Source organism: Chlamydotis macqueenii, chromosome 1 (genome assembly GCF_036417535.1).
Source record: "Chlamydotis macqueenii isolate bChlMac1 chromosome 1, bChlMac1.mat, whole genome shotgun sequence".
Lineage (NCBI taxonomy): Eukaryota > Metazoa > Chordata > Aves > Otidiformes > Otididae > Chlamydotis > Chlamydotis macqueenii.
The window spans coordinates 159,305,880-159,327,534 of NC_141556.1; the positions used below are offsets into that span (position 1 = coordinate 159,305,880).

At 41.4% G+C, this 21,655-nt stretch overlaps 1 protein-coding gene across 5 annotated transcripts in view; it reads right to left on the reverse strand.

Moving 5' to 3' along the window:
• Positions 1 to 21,655, reverse strand: part of FARP1 (FERM, ARH/RhoGEF and pleckstrin domain protein 1) — a 217,377-nt gene that overhangs the window by 50,618 nt on the left and 145,104 nt on the right. For all 5 annotated transcript variants that reach the window (XM_086771247.1, XM_086771262.1, XM_086771254.1 and 2 more), the window contains 7 exons: positions 19,122 to 19,226; positions 15,008 to 15,050; positions 13,803 to 13,881; positions 11,672 to 11,769; positions 5,084 to 5,198; positions 3,759 to 3,906; positions 1,008 to 1,103 (listed from right to left, as the gene is read on the reverse strand). In XM_086771247.1, the coding sequence (XP_086627373.1) occupies positions 1,008 to 1,103; positions 3,759 to 3,906; positions 5,084 to 5,198; positions 11,672 to 11,769; positions 13,803 to 13,881; positions 15,008 to 15,050; positions 19,122 to 19,226 (684 nt within the window). The remainder of the gene's footprint in view (positions 1 to 1,007; positions 1,104 to 3,758; positions 3,907 to 5,083; positions 5,199 to 11,671; positions 11,770 to 13,802; positions 13,882 to 15,007; positions 15,051 to 19,121; positions 19,227 to 21,655) is intronic.

Sequence of the window (21,655 nt, forward strand, 5' to 3'; positions counted from 1 at the left end):
GAAAACAGGAAAAAAAAAAAAAAAGGTTGAGAAGATGTGAAGCAGCTGAGCGGGGGCAGAGAGGGGAAGGCATGAGCCTTGTGGGCCTTGCAGGCCTCACCCTCTGGCCTCCTGTCAGGCGGCCGTCTGGGCCCAACTCGGCCCAGCTGCAAGAAATGGAGAGATGAGATGTGAATGAGATGTAAAAAGATCCTGAGAGGGGTCTGCCAGCCTGTTGTGAAGAATTTTTCTTGTGAGAGGAACGGCTGCAGATGCCAAGGTCAGTGAAGAAGGAGGGGGAGGAGTAATGCTGCTCCTGGCCAAGATTCCCCTGCAGCCTGTGGTGACGACCATGGTGGAGCAGGTTGTCCCCCTGCAGCCCATGGAGGTCCACAGAGGAGCAGAGATCCACCTGCAGCCCATGAAGGACCCCACACTGGGGGAGGTGGATACCTGAAGGAGGCTGTGGCCTGTGGAGGGGCCGTGCTGGAGCAGCTGTTCTGGAGAGACTGCACCCCATGGAAGAGATGACCCACACCGGAACAGTTTCACGAAGGACTGGTGCGTGGGAGTGACCCCATGAAGGAGCAGGGAAGGAATGTGAGGAGTTCTTCCCCCGACGATGAAGCAGTGGCGTGAAACAACATGTGATGGACTGACTGTAAACCCCCATTCCCTCTCCCCCCCGCTGTGCTGTGTCGGGGGTGAAGGTAGTAGAGATAATGTTAAGCTTGGGAAGAGGGAGGGGTGGGGGGAGGTTATATTGTTCCCTGTCTCATTCTCCTGCTAGTTTTAGTAATAAATGAATAGTTTTCCCCAAGCTGAGACTGTTTTGCCCGTAATGGGCAAAGGATTAAGGATTTCTCCCCATCCTTATCTCAAACCTCGAGCCGTTTTTCTTATATCGTCTTCCCCTGTTCTCTGGGAGGGTGGGGGGAGTCAGAGAGAGACTGCGTAGCCTGGCCGCAACTGAGGGTAAACTACGACAAACCTTTTGTCAACTTCATCAGTTCCTGCCAAGGACTTACATTCACATCAGGCCGTAGTTTGATAAGAAAACGTTTCCTCTTGAAGCTCAGCTTTCGAACCTTAGCCCAGTTGAAGGCATTGATCTTGGTGTGACCCTACAGAGAACAAAGCCAGCAGAGTTTAAGCATTCCAGATCTGAATGGAGAAATCTAACCCACTAAAGAAAGCTTGCCATAAATTAATCAGCTATTCACTCCACTTGAAATGACGGTATTTCTTATGATTCATCCTCTGATATTGTGAACCATAAGAATCCAGTGCTGTGACTGAAGGCAGATACTCATGGTCAAACTCTTGCATATTTACAGGATTAGGTATACTGAGTTGATGTGAAAGTACCTGACCTAGTGTCACTGCACAAAACAGGGTGGCCCAGCTTTTGCCCAAATATCTTGATCCGCTATGCAGACTCTGATTTTCAGTGGATTAAGTCACCTCCAGAGGTGTCTCCTTCTCTTTTCTGTCAGCTACAGAGAATACAGGGAATCCAGACACCTAACAGTGTCACCTCACTTTGATGGGGTAGATTTCTGTCCTCTTTGTCTGTCTACAGGGCAAAATAAACTCCTTTAAATATCACTTAACTGAGGGGGAAAAAAACCCAGTAATTGAAAGTTTTGTATTGGAAGTGCAAAATACCACGGGCATTTTGAAATTTCATAGGGAGCAACAGAAGTAAAAGGAACCTAAATAAATCACTTGTCTCTGAACTCACAAAATGACTCCCAAAAAAGCAAGTAAAAACCAGAAGGAAATAGGAAGCCTCAGAGAAACTATCTTCAAAATACTACAATTCCCAGCCACTGCATTATTAGCCTCTAGTCCCTAGAAGTCTTGTTCTTAATTTGTGTTAGAAGCTAATGGAGGTATTCTTTTAAAATATTCATTACAGTAGTTTGTTCAGTAAAGACTTCGATACAAACATGCCCACAGCATGGAAGTTTCAGAGAGTTACTACAGGATTGCTAAACGCAGAAACCCACGTTGATTTGGGCGCCGTCACCAGACGGATGTAGGAGTAATGACAGTGTGATGATCTCTGCTAAGTCAATCTGCTGTCTAAGATTCACATAATTAATCTCCCTTAGAATATTCAGCAGCACTGACACCAATTTCTAAATAAATGGCAAGCTTTAAAATAAGTCTGTCTGAGTACTGCTTATGCCATTTGTGAAGGAACCTTTTCCTTCAGGTTATTCTAATGAGGTCTTCATATTTCAGTTTCCCTCAGTTACATCAAAAATAAAAAGATGAACTTAAGGCTCTTGCCCTGTGAAGTACTTGAAGGAAGCTCTAAGCCTACTGACAGATGCCAACTGCTGAGCAGACTCCAGCAGGTCAGAGTCTGACTTCCTTTTCAGCATTTCAATCTTGGAGCTTGATCCAGCAAAATTTCCAAGTTTTTCTGAAAATTCAGAAGAACCCTGTTCTGGAAGTCCAAAATGCATCAGGACAAGAAGAGATGACTGAGTTTTAGAGCTGTACAAATCAGGCCTTGGGCCTTCAACCAGCAGCTACATCTTTACGGAAGGATGCTGGGACTCAGTGAGGTCCATGCTGTTTTGTGTGGACACATACTTTAAGCTGTAAGACAGCCTTAATTTATCAGGCTTTACAATCTATTAATTAAGCTGATGAAAATACTGCGGGGGAGCTGGAGAAGGGCCTGAACATACAATTATTTGAGTTATGTGCATTTCTAACAACATCCTGCTGTTCTCATACTTCAAGCTATGCTTCAGTTTTGGGGTTTTACTAGCAACCCATTTAGTTGAGTAAGGTTTTTTTAAATTATTATTATTTTTAAATTCTTTTTTAGATTTCAGAGCATTTGGGTCAGACATATTTCTGGGTTTGTTTGTTCCTGTTGTTTTTGTTTATAAAAGGGATTCAAAGTAAGGTTGGAAACACTAGTCGAATAGTCAAAATGAATAGTCTTTTTCGACAACTGTAAAAATGGACATTTTAAAGAGCAGTTTACTTACTGTTTTTAATACATAGTGAGGTAAGTAGCATTTTGGATGATAGTAGACATGAATTCATCTGAAGTGAAAGCAGTTTACACCAGCTGACTACCTGTACCTTCACAACTGCTAAAAGCCCGATTTGTTATTTACCTAAGGGGAACTGCAGAACAAGAATTTTATAAAAGTACTAATGATGCTTCACAAACATTTACTAGGCTGACTGGAGTAGGAGAGGAAAGACATATAAGGAAAGTGCTCTGGATCTTCTAGGGGAAGAAGTAAGATTCATAGATTCAGTAAAGATAGAATGGCCAAGGTTGATCTAGAAAATTGTGAAAACTCTGACAAAATAACGCTACGGAGAGCTTACAATCCCTTCCTACGTCCTTCTCCATGTACTCCAGTTGTCTGTTGTTTTATTTGTCCCTGCTTCACACCCATTTGTTATGCACCGTGCCTGCAAGACCTACCTGCTCCTATATGCAGGAGGTGTCAGCACGACCAGCTCGCAAATTGTGAGCTGTGGATCAGTTTGCATCTTGAACAGCACATTGTGGCTGCAGATGGAGTTCTACCCTGTGCATGCAAACAACGTAAGAGTCCCTGGAAGTTAAGGACCTCATGCAGCTATAAAAGGCTTAAGATAATTTTTAGAAAAATTTGGAACTTCCTGATTTTTCCCAACCAAATTATTTTAGATATGGCTGAGGTCCTGAATTCTTATTGCTATAAGAAATCTCTCTGCTTTATAAAGTACAAAGTCATGTCCTGAGCAGCTCTAACCTGAAACACCAGAATGCCTGTGTTGGCAACAGCCAGGTTGATTTTTGTCCCTTCCCTGTCCTTGGCTGGATGCAAGCGTATTCCATACATCTCCAGTCGACGGGCAATCTCCAAAAGCTGGAAGTCAGACTCTGCTGGTGTCTGTCCCCTTGAGAAAGAAAACAGAGTACACACAAATTCTTCACATCTTTTAATAGAGATCAACAGGTCCTCTAGAGAACAAAGAGACATTTCAACAAAGAGACTGAAAGCTGTCAGAGGTATAATATCTGTACAGTTTTTCTACATCCCCAGATTTATATCAGCTAGAACAACTTTATCTTAGTCTAAATCAATATGAAAGAATCCACAGATTTTACAGTCCATTATAAATTTTGATTGCTCCAATTCCGAGATACCTGACACAGCTAGATTTTGAACCATTAACTTTAACTGAATTCACTACCTCTCTTTGTATTTTCCATTGGAAAAACCTCCTATATGCCTAAAAAAAAAAAAAAAAAATCATAAGCAGAAGAGTGTAAGGATGTTGATCACTGTAAAAGTCAATGCAATACCAAAATGAAGTAAATCAGAAGACATGAAGAACTCTAACATAAATGTTGGGAACCCATAAGCACTACATTAATGATGACAAAATTATGCAGAAGTTTTGATTCTTACTGCCATAGAACTCCCTACCACTCTTATCTAATTCGATATAACTCAAAATGAAAGTGTTCAAGTCTTAAAGTGTTCTCGACAGCAAAAAAAACGCAAACCTTTCCATGCCTTATCTGTAATTCTTTTAGACATCTTCTTACTACTAGTCTTTTCTCCAGGCCTTAGGATAACAGTTTACATCACCATCTTGAACCCTATTCCCCCAAATCCTGAATTCTCCAAGCACTTTGTGCTTTTCCTAAAATTACCATTAAAGTTCTTCTTCACTCATCTCTAAATACAGCATGGAAAGGTGAAAAAGCAACATTCAATGTCCTTGAAATAAAAAAGACTGCTGTCAGAAGTGCCTGACTGATCAGTCATCATTTGCAATCATACCTGCACGCACAAAATCACCAGTGAAGCATTTTGTATGAAATAGACTGTAAAATAATGGCATGCTTGAATGAGTATCAAAATAAATTGTTCTTTAAACATCTTGTTATGATGACAGGAGAAAAGCAGGAGTAACCTTCAGGAAATTCATCAAAACTTTTTTAAGAAGTAACCTTTGAGAAACTCAGGGGTCCAAATCTCTTTTGTACTTATGATCTAGCATATATTTACAGTTAGAGCTACTCTAAAGAAAAAGAAGGCCAATAACAACAATAAAAAGGTCTTACATGTGATTACGGTGAAATTCCATTATTTTGTCTTCTAGTGCTTCTTGCTGAGGTATATACTTGTTCTTCGCTAAGTGTTCACGATCTATGGTTTCATCAAAATCTCCAATCTCAGCTATACAGAATTTTAAGAAAAATCTATTAAAACATTGCATTAAATCTGAATTATCTGGGCAATCCAAAAGGTGCAGACGGTTGGGAAGAGGGCTGAGAAGCAACTATAATTTCTTGCAAGCTGTGCTATAGTTTCATGATTCAGATTCCTACTATGTTATCGTCCGTACAATTCTCCCTTCCCCTCTGTGTTAGCGTCTGATTCGTGAGAAGAAGCGCAAGGATTTCGCCCATCCACCACAATCAAGTAGCTTTTGGATGTCAACTGAACAAATGAAGCCATCACAGTGCTCCCTTGACTTGTGTGCAGGATAAGCTGCGGGAGGTGACAGGGAGGACAGCGCTAATTCAGCAGAACTCATCCATCTCTCTCACACGCACGGTGGTGCTCAGGTGCCTTTCCCTGGAGCAGCCAAGCACAAGCTTCCTCCCCAGGCCCATGTCCCACACCGTAATCTTCAGGGGAAAATCTGAAGCGAGGTGGTTTGTTTGCTTGTTTGAACGCAGGCACGTATTCCACCTCATGGGGTTATGAAACATTTGTCTTCCTCTAATTCTGCAGCAGCTTCAGACACATGCTGTCTCCCTCCTCCTCAAAGTTGCTCCCATCTGCTGCAGTTATTCAATATCGTGTGTGCAACAGTATGTCACACCCACCTTCCATTTTGCAGCCCATTCAGTGAGATTTTTTTTTTTCTTTTTTTTTTTTGGTGGGAGGGGGAGTGGAGGGGACGGGGGGAAGGGGCTGGCAATCTATGCGTGGGTGCCAGATTACTATCTTTTTGTCTGCTATTCTTGGAATGCCTCTGAAAATCTTGCTGTTAGCTTTTACACTGAACAGCGTAGCAGCCTCTGCCTGCAAACCTGCTGGAATAATAGAAACCACACTACAACAAAGGCTGCTACCTTAATAACGTCAGTGAAATTAAAATACAGTGCCCTCAAATTAAATCCAGGTTGCAGTCAGACACGTTGTTGCACAGCTGACCTAAGATGTCACAGACCCAAGCTCAGATCCTTGCCTCATCCTCACCTCAGTTCCACCCATGTAAATGATCCTTTAATCCAGTTCTGATCAAAATAAGCTGGTTTAGAAAAAAAGAGAAGTTTCAGATGTAACTGCAAATGTGGAGCAGAAGCAATAACCTTACAGGCTGTTTCAGGGAAGATGAGGACCAAAGCACCTATGAATGACAGAGCAGTAACCTTTCAAGCCAAATTGCCTGCAGCCACACGACTTTTTATACTTTGGAGGTTAGAGGTGGAAAAGAGTTGATAACTGAGACTGTCTGATTTCCACCCACTCCCTCATCCCATCTGTTCTGAATCATTCCATGAGGCAGCAGAAATACTACCGAATCTTTGAGAATTCTCCTTTTAAAAATGTCGCTTTTGTCTCCATCTCAGAAACAGCTCCCTCATTCGTTTTACTTGCTCTAGCATCAAAAACCTTTAGGGTCCATTTTTAACCCTAACCCAAATGAAAGGCAAGTTTCTCTTCTTTAATGAAGCCATAAGCCCACCTAGGTCTGCAACACTTCAAATAATTCGAGCCTTGACACTTTAAAATGCAGTTCATACCCTGAACGTCCTTGTACACGGATGGACTTAAACCACCTTCTGTAGGGCTTTCTTCAGAGTCAAGAGTACAGAAGACTCTTATTTTGCCTCTGCATGATTTCTATAATGTTCTCTGCATTTATCAGCTGCAAATCTGTTATCAAAATTGTCCTCCTGGCTTTCAAGTTACTTCTGAATTTGTTCTCTCTGACCTTGTACGCAACAGCTTTTCCTTCTCTCCTTAGCCCTCCTTTTCCACCTTAAATGTCTTTCTAGTAGCACTCCCTCTAGAATGAGAGAGACTTATATTTCAAGTATTATCAGCCTCACATATAACTCTTCCTTAAAATCTTCTCATGTGTTTTAGCCAAAGACTGATTTCCACTGATAACAGAATCATAGAATGGTTTGGGTTGGAAGGGACCTTTTCAAAGGTCATCTAGTCCAAACCCCCTGCAAGGACCAGGGACATCTCCAACCAGATCAGGTTGCTCAGAGCCCCCTCCAACCTGGCCTTGAACATTTCCAGGGATGGGGCATCCACCACCTCTCTGGGCAACCTGTTCCAGTGTTCCACCACCCTCAGTGTAAAACATTTCTTCCTGATGTCCAGTCTGAATCTACCTCCCTCTATTTTGAAACCATTACTCCTCGTCCTTTCACAACAGGCCCTGCTAAAGAGTTTGTCCTCATCTTTCCTGTAGTCCCCCTTCAGGTACTGGAAGACTGCTATAAGGTCTCCCTACAGCCTACTCTCTTCTCCAGGCTGAACAACCCCAACTCTCTCAGCCTGTCCTCATAGGAGAGGTGCTCCTCTGATCATCTTCATGGCCTCCCCTGGACTCACTCCAACAAGTCCACGTCCTTCTTATGTTGGGGGCTCCCGAGCTGGACGCAGTACTCCAGGTGGGGTCTCACGAGAGCAGAGTAGAGGGACAGAATCACCTCCCTCAACCTGCTGGCCACGCTTCTTTTGATGCAGCCCAGGATGCGTTTGGCCCTCTGGACTGTGAGCACACACTGCCAGCTCATGTCCGGCTTTTCATCCACCAGTACCCCCAAATACTGATGCTCCCTTTTCTCTTATCTTGCAAGGGCATTACACCACACTGTATTCTGATATGCTTAATGCTTTATATTTCAGCTCTTTTCCTTTAATCACTCCATCTTCTTACTTCACACACTCACTTTACTGCATCATTTGCAGTATCAAAGTGTCCTCTCACTTCTAACACTTTTTACAATGCTTTTAAGGTATTTTAAAATAGAACGTTTCACATACAAATTTCATTCTGTAATATACATGCTAACTTAACAGAAACCTATTTGCTGTCATATTATGATTTCATATAAATCTATATAACATTGACATAAGCTTGTATACATTATACAAGGGCCTCCTGGAATTAGATATCCCCCATGGAAACCGCTCATAGGCAGAGCATCGATAAGACATACAATACTTAACATCTTGCATTCTCAATCTTTCCACTTTGATATCATTATTCTTATCAGCTGTCTGGTTTAATTTTTTGTTGCAGACAAATATGTAATATTTTTTTAACTACTGAATCATTAGCCGGAGAGAAAATAAATACAAGAGACAGCCATGTGGGTAAGATATAGCTACAGCCTCTTATCAGTGAAAAATTTCACAGAAAAATGTTAATGAGAAAATGAGGCAGTCACAAACTTCTAGTAGAGGTTTCTAGCAAGCACTGTTTCACAAAAAAGGGAGAGGGGAAAAATCATAAACAGCAAAAAAACTGCCCAGCTTGCAGTCAGGAGATGGTGAGGGGAAGCAGCACTGCAGATGCACCATGAGGCACAACATCTCTCTGTCCAAAACGGCAGATTCTGCGAACACTGTCTCTCTTCTGCATGATGAATCTCTCACCTCTCTCCCTCTGACACAATGGAAAAACTCAATTTTTCAGTACAGAAGTATCTTACTCTCTCCATAAGGAGAGTACTACTTGATTCCTAAAATCCCTGTTCAGAATTGCTCTATACCTCAAGCTCATAGGTGAAGAGGACAAAGAACTAGAAGGATTTCAAATGCACCATGATCATTTTCAGCAACTGAGGAAAATTACTTAATCCCACAGTATAATGCATCTCAGCAGCATAAGAGCAATGGTGGTGATCTGCCATTTTTGCACACGTTGAAATGAATGCTTCCTGCCAGGCTGTACAGGTGTGTCGGGGGAATGGCCAGGTGTATAACAGAGGAATTTTGAAAAAAAAGCACTTATGCTGGTTTTATGTAGCAGGGGGGGCTACAGTGGCAGCTTCTGCAAGAAACTGCTAGAAGTTTCCCCTTCGTCCGGTGGACTCAGCTGGGTCTAGGGTAGACCTGCTGCTGCGAGCCAATTGGTGACAGTGATAATGCCTCTGTGACAATGTATTTAAGAAGGGGGAAAGGGAAAAAAAAAAAAGAAAAAGAAAAAAGAAAAAGAAGTGAAGAAGCAGAAGCAGGGGCAGAGAGGGGGAGATGCGAGCCTTCTGGCCCTCACCCTCTGGCCTCCCGCCGGGCGGCCGTCTGGGCCCAACTTGGCCCAGCAACAAGAAGTGGAGAGGAGATGAGATGTGAGGAGAACCTGAGAGGCGTCTGCCTGAGCCGATTGTGAAGAATTTCTTGTGAGAGGAATGGCTGCAGACACCAAGGTCAGTGAAGAAGGAGGGGGAGGAGCAATGCTGCTCCTGGCCAAGATTCCCCTGCAGCCCATGGTGCAGCCCATGGCGAAGCCGGCTGTCCCCCTGCAGCCCATGGAGGCCCACGGAGGAGCAGAGATCCACCTGCAGCCCGTGGAGGACCCCACGCCGGGGCAGGCAGATGCCTGAAGGAGGCTGTGGTCCGTGGAGGGCCCGTGCTGGGGCAGCCTGTTCCTGAAGGACTGCACCTCCTGGAAAAACAACCCACGCCAGAGCAGTTCATGAAGGACTGTAGTCCGTGGGAGGGATTCCACATTGAGGCTGGGAAGAAATGTGAGGAGTTCTGCTGAGGCGGAAGGAGCAGCAGAAAACAACATGTGATGAACTAACCATAACCCCCATTCCCGATTCCCCATTGTGCTGCTTGGGGTGGTGGAAGGAGGTAGAGATAATTTGAAGTTAAGCCTGGGAACAGGGAGGGGTAGAGGGAAGTTGTTTTTGTTCTCTCTCATTATCCTGCTTTGATTTTATTATTAATAAATTGAAGTAGTTTTCCTCAAGCGGAGTCTGTTTTGCCCATTAGGGTAACTTGAATGATCTCTCCCTGTCCTTATCTCAAACCTTGAGCTCTTTGTTATATTTTCTCTCCCCCATTCCCTCAAAGGGTGGGGAGAGTGAGCAAAAAACTGTGTAGCTTGGTCATGAGTGGGGCTAAATCACAACAACACTGAACAAAACTTGAGTTTGACTGTGGGGAGAAGGGAAAGGGAAAGAGACAGCTTGTAAAGGTGAAAGGAGATCTTATGCTGTTGCTTTGGGAAAACAAGCTAGCAGTTGTGCTCTGAGCAGTTCAGACACCAGGGCTGTAGATGGTTCAGTGAAGAACTTAGTAAGAGATGAGTAAGACATGAAATAAGACCTAAGTAGAAATCATAAGGAAAATAATGCATATGAAGTATAAGAACTCAAGAGAAGAAGGTCATGAAGCAACACCTCAAACGTAGAGAGACACATGCATTAGAGTGTCCTGTCCCCAATATCTTTCTTTGGTGCACAGACATTTAGTCGGAAAACTCACCCTGCTAGAATGCAGTGTAACGAGTGACACTTAATTTCTGCTAAATGATAAAGACTTTTTTTCCTGAGAGGAAAGGAAGTTAGAACTAGCTTAACAGAGGAAAGAACGACTGTTGGTGTGCTGGATACCGTAATGGGAAAAACTAAAAGACACAAAAAGCTTGCTAGACAAGGATTTATTTTTTCCCCAAGTCTGTGCTGCAAAAATACTCAAGTTTTAAGATGGTATGAGGAATACAAATTTTCACAGAGGCTGTTGTATAGCTTGTTATTGCTACTCAGTCACACTGGGCAATGACGACCACGGCAAACAGAAAACCATGCAATATCTGCCTTTCCAACAGCAATTGATGAGAAACTGCCCTAACACTCAAATAGACTACGACAAAGGATCATGAGATTAATCTATTCATCACTAAAGAGCTTCTGAACATCTTTGCTGATTGCAGTTTCCATAGAACAGCAGTTCAGTGGAAATACGCAATACTGAATTGTACAATGACCATTCAAAACAATAGTCTATTTACGACCATGATACATGCTACTAAGTGGTTTTTCCTAATGTTATTCTCAAGATCAGTATCTATAAAGTCTTGAAATGGAAAATGTATGCTGCCTTTCAAGTTATCTGGAAGCTAAAAGAAGCTTTGATGTGATGAACAAAGTAATGTTAATTCTACTGAACAGTCTTACTGTGCATACTTTGGAATTAAAAAAAAAAAAAGCTTAAAATTTGTTGTTGTTTTTTAATTCCCTATCACTTTCCTCTTGGGACTGTGATTTAGTTTGGCATTCTAAGCATGTTTATTTACTACATTCTGTAGACAGCATACAGATCTCCAGGAATTTGAATGCTCTGCTGTCACAATACAAAGTATAATAAAACAGGAATTCAGAAGAATTCAACCTGTTTGCCACTGCCTGCAAAGTTTGCTTTTTAAATGATCCTAGGCAGACCATCAAATGCAGTGCTTTAAAAATGCAAATCCAGTGTCCAGGAGCTCTTCTTTATTTGAAAGAATAAATTATCTGTATTTGAATGCCATTACACAGAAATACAAGAAATTGTACATATGGCTTAAATCTGTGCCTACAGCAGCTTCTAATAGGTAATCCAGCAAAGCATGTCCAACTACTCATCCTGTTTATACTCTTGAAAGAAGAAAAAAAAATGGAACTTACACTGTACTATGTGCGAGACTAAGAGGGCAGTGCTGGTATCATTACAGGTTAGCCTTCCCTGTGCCAGGTCCTGCTTCACTTGCAATGCAAATAGGTACCTGCAAAATAAAAGTGAACAGAGTTACACAAAGTGTGAGGTAAAGAGAAGAAAATATTCCAATGTCAACTCTGGTTTTGCATACATGTTCCTTTCACTTTTTGGAATCTGCAGAAGTGACCTGAATTTCCCAAGTTTAGAGGCCAAACAAAACATTACAGATACTGTATTACAGCGGTTAGAGTCTTACACAGTGGCTGCTTTGCAGAACCAAGACATTTCTCTTTTTCTCTCTCCCTCCCTCCCTTGGAACCAGAGCAATGAGATCTGGAAGCGATATGACAGTGGAAGCAAATGTGACAGCTATTAAGTGCTCAGCAACCACACAGCAAGCAGCACTAGATAATGGAGCTCCTTGTAACTATGAAGAAATGCCAGATAAACCAGTGATTTAGAGTTATCAGTTAGTTCTTGCAGAACACACTGAGAACTCTAAACTTCCACCTTGGCACTCACCTGGAAATGAGGAGCAAGATCTCGATCAAACAACTCCAGCTAGGTCCAATATTTTTGTAGCCCTATTGCCCACATCACCTGTGCACCAGCCATCTTTAACATACTCACTTCCAAACCATCTCAACCATGTAGGGCAACTCTACATAGAGAGCTTAAGTGCAAAGGCATCACAGGTCCACAACCTTATTTCAACATTTAAATTTTTTCTAGCTTCAACAGGAATTGAAATTGCTTAGTTCCACTCAGCATTAAATTCTTCCCTAGAAAAAAGCGACCTAGCAGTAAGCATTTCTCCTACAGCTGGTATGAAACCTGAACTAGCTAGACACCTTAACAAGCTCTCCAAAGACGGCAATTCCTCTGGAGATCTCATACTAGTATCTCAACAGTTTATAATAAGAGTAGATTTTAATAGGTTGGGTGAAAAGCTCTCATTTGAATAGTCAGTTTCTGAATAAGGAGATGTAGGTAAATCAAATGAAAAGGGCAAGCTGATTTGAGAAGTATGGAAATATACACAGTATGAAAAATAATATAGCAGATCTAAATAATGTACTTTTGAAACCTGCAGACATCTGCCTACCCATACAAAATTCAGCCTAGTAGAAGAACAGAGCACAAAAGTGTTGTATTCTCTGCTTCTCTAAATGATGAAGCTGTTCCCTGTGGATATGTTTTCATATCCTCCACCCTGCTGTGTACATATATTCAAGTTCCCTAGCATACACATCTTAAAATCTAACAAAAAAAGTCATTAGGATTCAGACACACATCTCCAGGTACAGAAAGAGATGACCAAAAATCAATTTACAGTTCACATACTAAGCAACTGATATGCAGAATATCTATTCAAAACCAGAAATGTATCATTCATAACATCCCATTGTGAGTTTTCATTCATCCCTGTATTGTTTTTACTCAGTCTTTCAAGAAAATATTCCTTCTCCCCATCCCACTTTTCTACTTTTCTCTGTCCAGGCTAGCAAGAGATATCAATCATTTCTTTCTTTCCATTCCATTGCTCTATTACTAAAATAAAACAAGACAGAGATAAACACAGAATACCAGGAAAGTGGACTTCATTCTTCATAAAGCAGGTCATAAGGACACAAGAGCTCTTTGTAAAAGAGGACTTCATTCGGTGGAAAGATAGAAAGTAAAAACTAACAGTGAAAATACTGAATCAGAATGGAAAATGTAGGTCTTTCATATACATATTTACTGTCTCCCTTAGGATGTGCCTTAGTCAGGTCCCTTCCAACACCACTGCCAAAGGGGTTTTGAGAACTCTGTTGGGGAACTGCCTTCTCTTGAGGTAAGCAAAGCTCTCTCAAAGTCACAAATCCAAGAAGGCAAAGGACTGCTGCACTTTGCAGAACCTCTCAACACAGACTGCAACAGAATCTTAGGGTCTATTTTTCAGGTGAATTCAAGGTTGGGGCAAATAACATCAAGCTAATTCTAAGAAGCAGCTATTTATCCTCACCCAGTCATCTCAAATTCCATGTTCTCTCCTCTGTCCACCAGAGATTTAATTAAAAAAAAAAAAAAAAAAAAAAAAGTCATGCAGCGACTTACCTTGTCAGTTCTTCCTGCAGCTGAGCATGGTCAGGTGGGAAGAATTTTACCACAAATTTTACAACAACGTGCTTCGGTCCTAGGGAAATGTCAAAGGAAGTTAGTGAACATCAGTAACATGCCAACCAAATTTTATTACGCAGAAAGATGTACAAGGGATGATTCATGGGACCTGTAGTGCATACATACATGCTAACCGCCTGCCCTTTGTTAGTATTTGGATATTTAGAGACGGCACAATAAAATTTACACACAATAAAAGATAACAGTAGCTTGGTAGAGGGATACTCTGCCAAAACCAAGTATGTTTTTAGTAATTACATCAGTTGATCCAATAAAATCTATGATGTATGTCTATTTTCTTGTTTTAGAACAGGAGGGAGCTAAAATACACTCTATTTTTCAAGTCCACTAGCAAATTACTACTTCTGTTTTAACAGCAGCACGTTTGTTCTGACTCCTACAGGTATGACCAGTGACAAAAGGAGCAATGCATCTCTCTCGTGAGAGGGAGAGGTGCCAGAGCATATATACTCAGACTAATATGACCAGAAGAGCACCTAGGAATACTTAATCTCAATGGCAAAGCTCAATAAATGAAGAGCTTTGCTGATATTTGACAGAGAAACAAAATCACTGAGATCTTTCCTGTTCACTTCTACTCTTCCCAGAGCTGATGGCTATTTACAAATTCCTTTTGGCTCCCTCCACCCACCATAACATTCCCTGGTGCCCCTAACCCAGCTGTTTCCTCCTCTTGGTCTCAGACAGCTCCAAGCTCTGCAGCAATGTCCCAGAGAGCTGTAACATATTTACTAGCTCCTTCCCAGCAATAATGTCTTTCTGTTCTTCTTCTCTTATGCTGATTAATGTTACCGTTCAGCAATGTGTGCTTCCTTTAATCCTTCTTTTACTACATGCTTTTTTTTTTTCCCTAAAAAACTGTTTCCTCCATTGCTGTCTCTTCTAATGACTTACTAAATTTGTGTCTCCTACTGGGTCAGGCCCTTCATATGTTCACGTGACATAACTTCATAGCATGCACAATACATCTTTGAAGGACAGAGGACAGACCAGAAATAAAAAATAATCGAAACAAAATTCAGTGAAGAAAGTTGAGAAGATAAAGACCCCAACTGACAGAGTCTTCGTTTATTCAGGTACTCTCAGACCAACAAAACAAACAACAGCAAGGAAGTACTTACTTCTAATCTGTTTTATAACAGGCTTCAAAAGATCAAGCCACACCTGAAAACAAGAGAAGGTGGTGTTACAACAAACTACTGCTCACAAAGGAGCATTGTTCATTTCACTACTTAGGTTATCAGTTATTTATTCTTTCCAGTATGGTCATCATGCTCCCCCTAATTATATGTAGTGGGTTTTCTCCCCAAAACTCTGGAAGAATGTCCTCACAGGGCATGAGGCAGAGACAGCCTGCAGACAAGGGGAAGCTTACTTCATAGCTGTGTAACATCTTCTCTTTTCTATAGACCTGGGAAGTTCAGGCCTAAGCTTTCTTAACTTCTGCATGTAGTTTACTTCCATCTGTTTTTTAACAATCTATTTTTCAAGACGATGTGTGGGTTTTTCCTTCAGCTTTCAAAAGAGAAGCAGCGTGTGGAAATACAGTTTTCAGAGCCTAGACCCCCGTTCTGTGGTCTCAGTCAGAAGGGCCTGGGCAAAACGTTATGGAAAGCCAAGGAACAATCACGCAGAAGGTAAAAGCCAAATGACTTGCAGGGTCTGGAGAAGTGCGACAGCTCACAGTCCTCAGCCAGTAACTAACTATGCCCAAGATTTGTATGTTGTTATCCCACTAAGTTGCACAGAGCCTCCCTTGGAGATGTCTGGAATTTGTGGAGGAACAACCTACGACCGTCACAAAGGTTAAAGCCATTAAAAAACAAATTAACCAAGTCTTCCTCTGGAAAAAGAATTGGTACTGAAATGAATACACCTTTGACCTTTAGTAATTTTAGATTATGTAGAGACTGAAACATACTCAAAATACCCATTTTAGAAAATCACCTGAGAAGCCAGACAGGAACAGGCCTGTATTGCTGCTATAACTTCTCAAATGTTGCTTGCTATTTTCATCAATATTAATATCAGTGATTCCAATTAGCATAGACCTCACATTCCTGCCCTTTCAAACTCACTAACGTTTCCCAATTGAATTCTTTTTATGTTTCTCAGCCTATGAGAGTCTTGGTGGGGGGGTGGATATAGACACTTGGTTATCTAAGAATAGGAAAACAGCGTTTACCACACATTAAACTGGTTCTGACACTTTTTGACATTCCAGTAACTTAAAACTGTTTTGTTTCAGAAAGTTGGCATGTACGTAATCTGCAATGAAGGTCAGGGACTTTGCCAAGTTTAGTGGGAAAAAAATATCTTGAATATGAAACAGTCAGTTCACAAGAATATGGGAGCAATGTATTTTACTTGACACCAAAAAAATTCTCTCTCTCTCTCTCTATCCAGAGGGAGTTTATGATGCAGCATGAGCACACAAGTGCGTCATTCTTTTCTCCACTTTCCCAATCATCCTACAAGCAAGTTACAACATCCTTGACCAGACTGCTGGATACTAGAAATGCCTGCATTGAACATGTGTAGGGAGAAAGGTGGAGTAAAATGAAGACCTCGCCGCTACCATCAAATCCAGGCACTCAAAACTCATGCATCATGCAACTCCCACTCTGTATCTAAACACAACCAATCTGAGAGCGGTTTATAAACTGGAAATGAAAAATAATGTGAGGATTCAATTAAGATTCATGTTTTCAATTTTCTCTGGAACTACAAAGGCTAGATTATTTATTTTTTAAACAAAGTCTGGCATTCTGCAATAGCGACGGCATTTCAGCAGCTGGAGAATTGAGGCAGACTTCAAGCGTGATGAAATCCTGTGAAACCCCAGGCTTGGCAACAATGCCTCATTCCTCCTTGTCCCAGCAGGGAGTGCAGCCCTCGGACCCTCCACGTTCAACTCCCATGTAGATCTTGTCTGCTACAAGCACAGCATGCTTGAATGTATACAGCTGCCAGGCGTCCTGACATACAACTGTCAATATGTCAGATACGAGGTCTGGCCCTTGCTCGTTGAGATAAATACAGCTGAACTGTGAATATATGACTTCACATACGTATGACTACATCCAAACAAATACGCTCTAAATATTTATTTTTCCTTTTGCATTGCACTCTACATTGGAAAAACAACTAATTCTTTTCAGATGTAAAATGTGCATATGTGTTTTATTTCTCACACACACCATTAACTCTGATTTTTTTTAATTGCACAATGTTTAAGTTCTACATTATGGCCATTAGGAAGCTCAGAAAGCTTTAAATCCTACAGGAACACTCACCTCAACTGCATCACATAAACTGGCTACTGTAATTTAAGTGTAAATATTACTCTCAGAGTGCTGCTCCACATTGAAACAAGAATTCATAATCAAATCTCCTGCTTCAGAGTTTCTTCAGAGTGGCCAAAGGTGTTACTTAAACTGAATCTCACCATTCTTAGGGCACAGCTGACTAGATGTGGGCAAGATTTGGGGATCTTCCTCTTTTTCAGAAGCAAATATTGGAAAAAACAGCAGGAACATGGACTGGTGCTCTCAGATACTTGGCTAATATTTCCTTTTGCAAGAGTAGGGGCCCGATTAGTTACCATGCTTGATGCATGGAGGCATTTTCCTTCAGGTCAAACTAGCAATAGCCTTGGGGGGGTTTTCTCCACCTTCTTCTTCACTGGAGGCCTGGCTCCTCCACTGTGATCATCTGGACATATTTCCAGCCATTCGATTCCTGCCACTCCAAGGGCCTCAGGCACTGGCAGCACCTCAATCTCTCCTGTGTTCTGCCTCAAGCAAATAAACCATTTTGTTTTCACAAGACTGAAAACTGCTAGTTTACTTCAGCTCTCAGAGCAAAACACAGAGCGTCATCTACCTGAAACTTAATGACCTGTGAAGTAGAGAAGGTCGATCAATGACCTCTATTTTCTGGAAAACTAAAAAGCAACTGTGTATACACAAGACATTAGGATTTGTTTCAGCTTTACATATATCAGGAATGTCAGAATGTCATTATTAACATGGGTATATGGACCTTCTGTTGTAATCTTACCATACAGTTGCACTGTTTTGAAGAGTTATGTTAAGCTCTCAAGTTACCTAAAGCATTAGCCAAGGATATCTGGCAGAATACAAAACTTTCTAGTAGACTGTGTTTCATGTAAACCCAGGAGCAAACTGTGAAGCAGATCACTTTTAAATACTGATGTTCATTTCAAAATTTCCTTTTTAATTATAGATAGCCTAAAACATTATGACCACTGATTATGTTCAGTTTCAGAATCTATGTAAGCCTGCACTAAGGCATGACAACAGATTACTGCAGCAGCAGATAAATCCTCTTTTGTTAAGAAATATCACTCCTTACAGAAATTTTATATAGAAAAAAAAAAAATCTATTTTCTGTCCATCTAATTGCCCAACCCCCTTTAGGTCAGCCAGGCTACTGGTGCAGAACTCACTGAATAGGCAAGAAATCCAGTATACACCAGAATGTACTGGCCAAACAATTCAGATAACTAGCACACATGCCAGTAGATCACACAGCAAATCTGAAGTAAAACAAACTTCAGAAAGAAAGTCATTAGAGACTGAGAAGTCATTAGCCTTTGGCTTCCTCTGCTACATGACACTGTTTCCACTCTAGAAGTATTAGTGCAATGCCCGAATGTTGCCAACAGCTGTTCTCGGAGTCCAAAGTGTCAGGACCAGGACACCTGCCTGTGCCACACAGCTCCCCAGATAGGACTTCCATCAATCTACTTGGGGTTTTTATTGGTTTGCTTTTCTTTTTATTAACCTTGTTGTATTTTATCTATCCATTTTCTTGCCCCACAATGTTTTTCATGGAACTGTGTCGCAACCATTGCAACTTCACTATCTGCAGAGAAAGATTATTTCTGCACTTCAAATTAAGCAGGACTGTAAAATCACAGTTGAGACTCTGCAACAGTCCGGCATTTGGCTTCTCTACTGCAACCGATAAAGATAAAATTGTGTCTGAATTGGCTGTTACTTTCAACACAGATGAAATCTGACAGGAGCAATCAGGTTTTAAAAACATTTCTTCAACTCCAGCAGGCAAGAACATTTTTTTTTTAAAAAAGGTCCTTTTTTTTTCTTTTGGAGACTGAGGATTAAACATACCTTATAAGTATGAAGCAGAAGAAGAGAATACAGTGTGTATGCAGATGAAAACCAGCTGAAAATCAATCCTTTTACATACCATCATCTTTTTATGATCTGGAAATTCAAGGCCAAAATAGTCGCCTTCAACAAGATTCAGGTGGTTGCAAACAGCATCATGCAAAACCTTCCCTGGAGCTCTTTGCTGAAGGAAGAAAACAAAGCCTAGGGTTACAACAATGCTTTTAGTTAGTGGCAGAAAAATTAGTATGCTAAGAAATTGTCCAGGAAACAACACTGTCAAAACAGCTTACAAAATCAGTGGATATTCCAACCAGGGCAGCTGACAATAATTACACTGGTTTTAAAGCTAATGCAAAATATCCATCCATCCCTGGATGGCAGCTCAGAATCTATCTTCAGTGCATTTTTATTTTGGAGGGAAAAATACCATGAAAGAGAAGAGGTAGAAGTGGCAGACTCGGGATATAGTTTTCTTATGTCTGTCAAGGCTAGTTTCTACTGTGAATGTCACAAGATAGTGATTTCATCCCACGGCACTTCAAGCCGTGTCAGGTGGTGCCATGTACATCTGTGTACAACATACTGAAACCAAAACATTCACTGACAGACCTGTCATACAAAGCACAAGGGTCTGAGGGTTTGCTCAACAGCACTTGATACACAAGCACCTCAAGTCTTGGGTTCTGACTTCATACTGGGCTTATCCCAAACCTCCTGCTGGGAGGCACTGAGGCTGGTCAAGGCCCATCTGTGCTACCCTAACAGAGTTGTCAAGTAATTCGGAGGAGTCAAGAGCAAACATTTCCTTCCACACACTGAAAGTCTTCCCTCTATAAAGACCAGATGTTCCAGGCAATCTTAGCTCCCAGAGCTGCTGTTTTGCTGATTGTAAGGATTCTTCTTATCAGCATGTCTGTTAAATCCACACCTGCAGTAGATTACAGCTCACCCGCAAGTCTTCAGCAAAAAAACCCCACTGCTTCTGTATAAAAAGGCTAATCACTGAAATGAAATATTTTTGTTCCTTGGACAATGTACCTATTTTAACTCAAGAGACCCTGAAACACAGATCTCCACGCACTTCAGAACAAACAGTAACTCATTAAACTGCACAAACTCAACCGTTACAAAAGACCTATCACACTCCAGACAAGTGCCCTTGCACTCAACCTACAGATTGACCCTCTCCCTGTCTGCCCAGTAAATAATTACTAGAGCAAAATAAAACAGCAGTAACCAAGCGAAGAAAAAAAAAAAATCATTAGAGGCAGGCAGCCCAGATGACCTGGCTCAAACATGAGTCTGAGCTGAGGTCCTGGCTACTTGCTGGTGGGCAGCTGCTCAATCCCACCTCCTTCCAGATGTGTTTGGTCTCTGTTTCAGAGATACCAAAAAGTAAATCCCCATTTTTTTCCACCTAGGGCAATACCTGGTTTCCAGACACAACCTTCAGTACAAAGCATCTTTCTAAAGGTAATTTATCTAACATTGTCTAATATGAATTGTGAGAAGTAAATACCCAGTAGCGAGGCTTACACCAGAGAAATTAAAAGCATAGCATTTTTCTAGAGAAGGCACAGGACACATGTGCCACCACAGTGGCACTGTCAACCGGCTGATGCAGGACACTGTGACGGAACCCTTCAAGCTGGCTGGTTTTGAAAGTCAGAAGGGAAAAGCCAAGCTCATTTCCCCAGAAACTGGCTGAGCAGGTTTTTGCCCAACAAGCTGCCAGCGCCTCTAACAAACCTACTAAGTCACCAGGAAGCAATGTTCACTTAGATTATTTTATTAACTGTTTTGTTATTGTTAGTTATAGCAAACACTAGCTTCACGAATACTGTCAGCAAACACATCAAAAACAATTGCAGATAGGAGTACTAATTTCTTTAAGCATCTGTCATAGCCAACCTTGCAGTAACTAAAATAACTGATATCAAAATGCCAAATAACAGGATACAGAGAGGAAGAAAAAAAAAAAAAAACAAAAAAAAAAACCCATCAATTTTTCTAGACAGAGCACTTTTGATCTGACTAATGCCATCCAAAACAAATCCCAAGTGCAAATATATTTTAATACACTCGCTTCATGTTTTCGAGCTTCATAAAACCAAAAGCATCCCTGACGATCGCCTCCCAGTCTGTGCCGGCCATCATGCCCCGTGTGGCTGTTCTAACAGAAAGCTTCCCACATTTTCCACTCCATCTACCACTGTGTGTAGGTACACTCAAACATATACCATCTCTTAAAGAGCTTCCCAGTAAGTGCATTTTGTTGGAGGCAATACTATTAAGAAGACTTTAGGTCTAGCGTAATAATTATACTAGTTTACTGCTCTGAAAATACACCTACAAATGATTTAGAAGCTTCAGGCAAATGCTCCAGCTCCCAGACTTGTCTCAGGCCTCCTCAGTTTGGCCGGTGCTGCTGGAGAGCAGAAGGACATGTTTAACAGCCACTCGCACGGCCAGGCACAGAGGATACTTGCTTTCATCCTCATGCACAACCAGAAAAATGCAAACACGGCTGTATGTATGTATATGTCTTAAGAAAGTACCTGACGGACTCCTGTCTGACAAAGATCAAACCTCATCATTATTGCCAGGGAA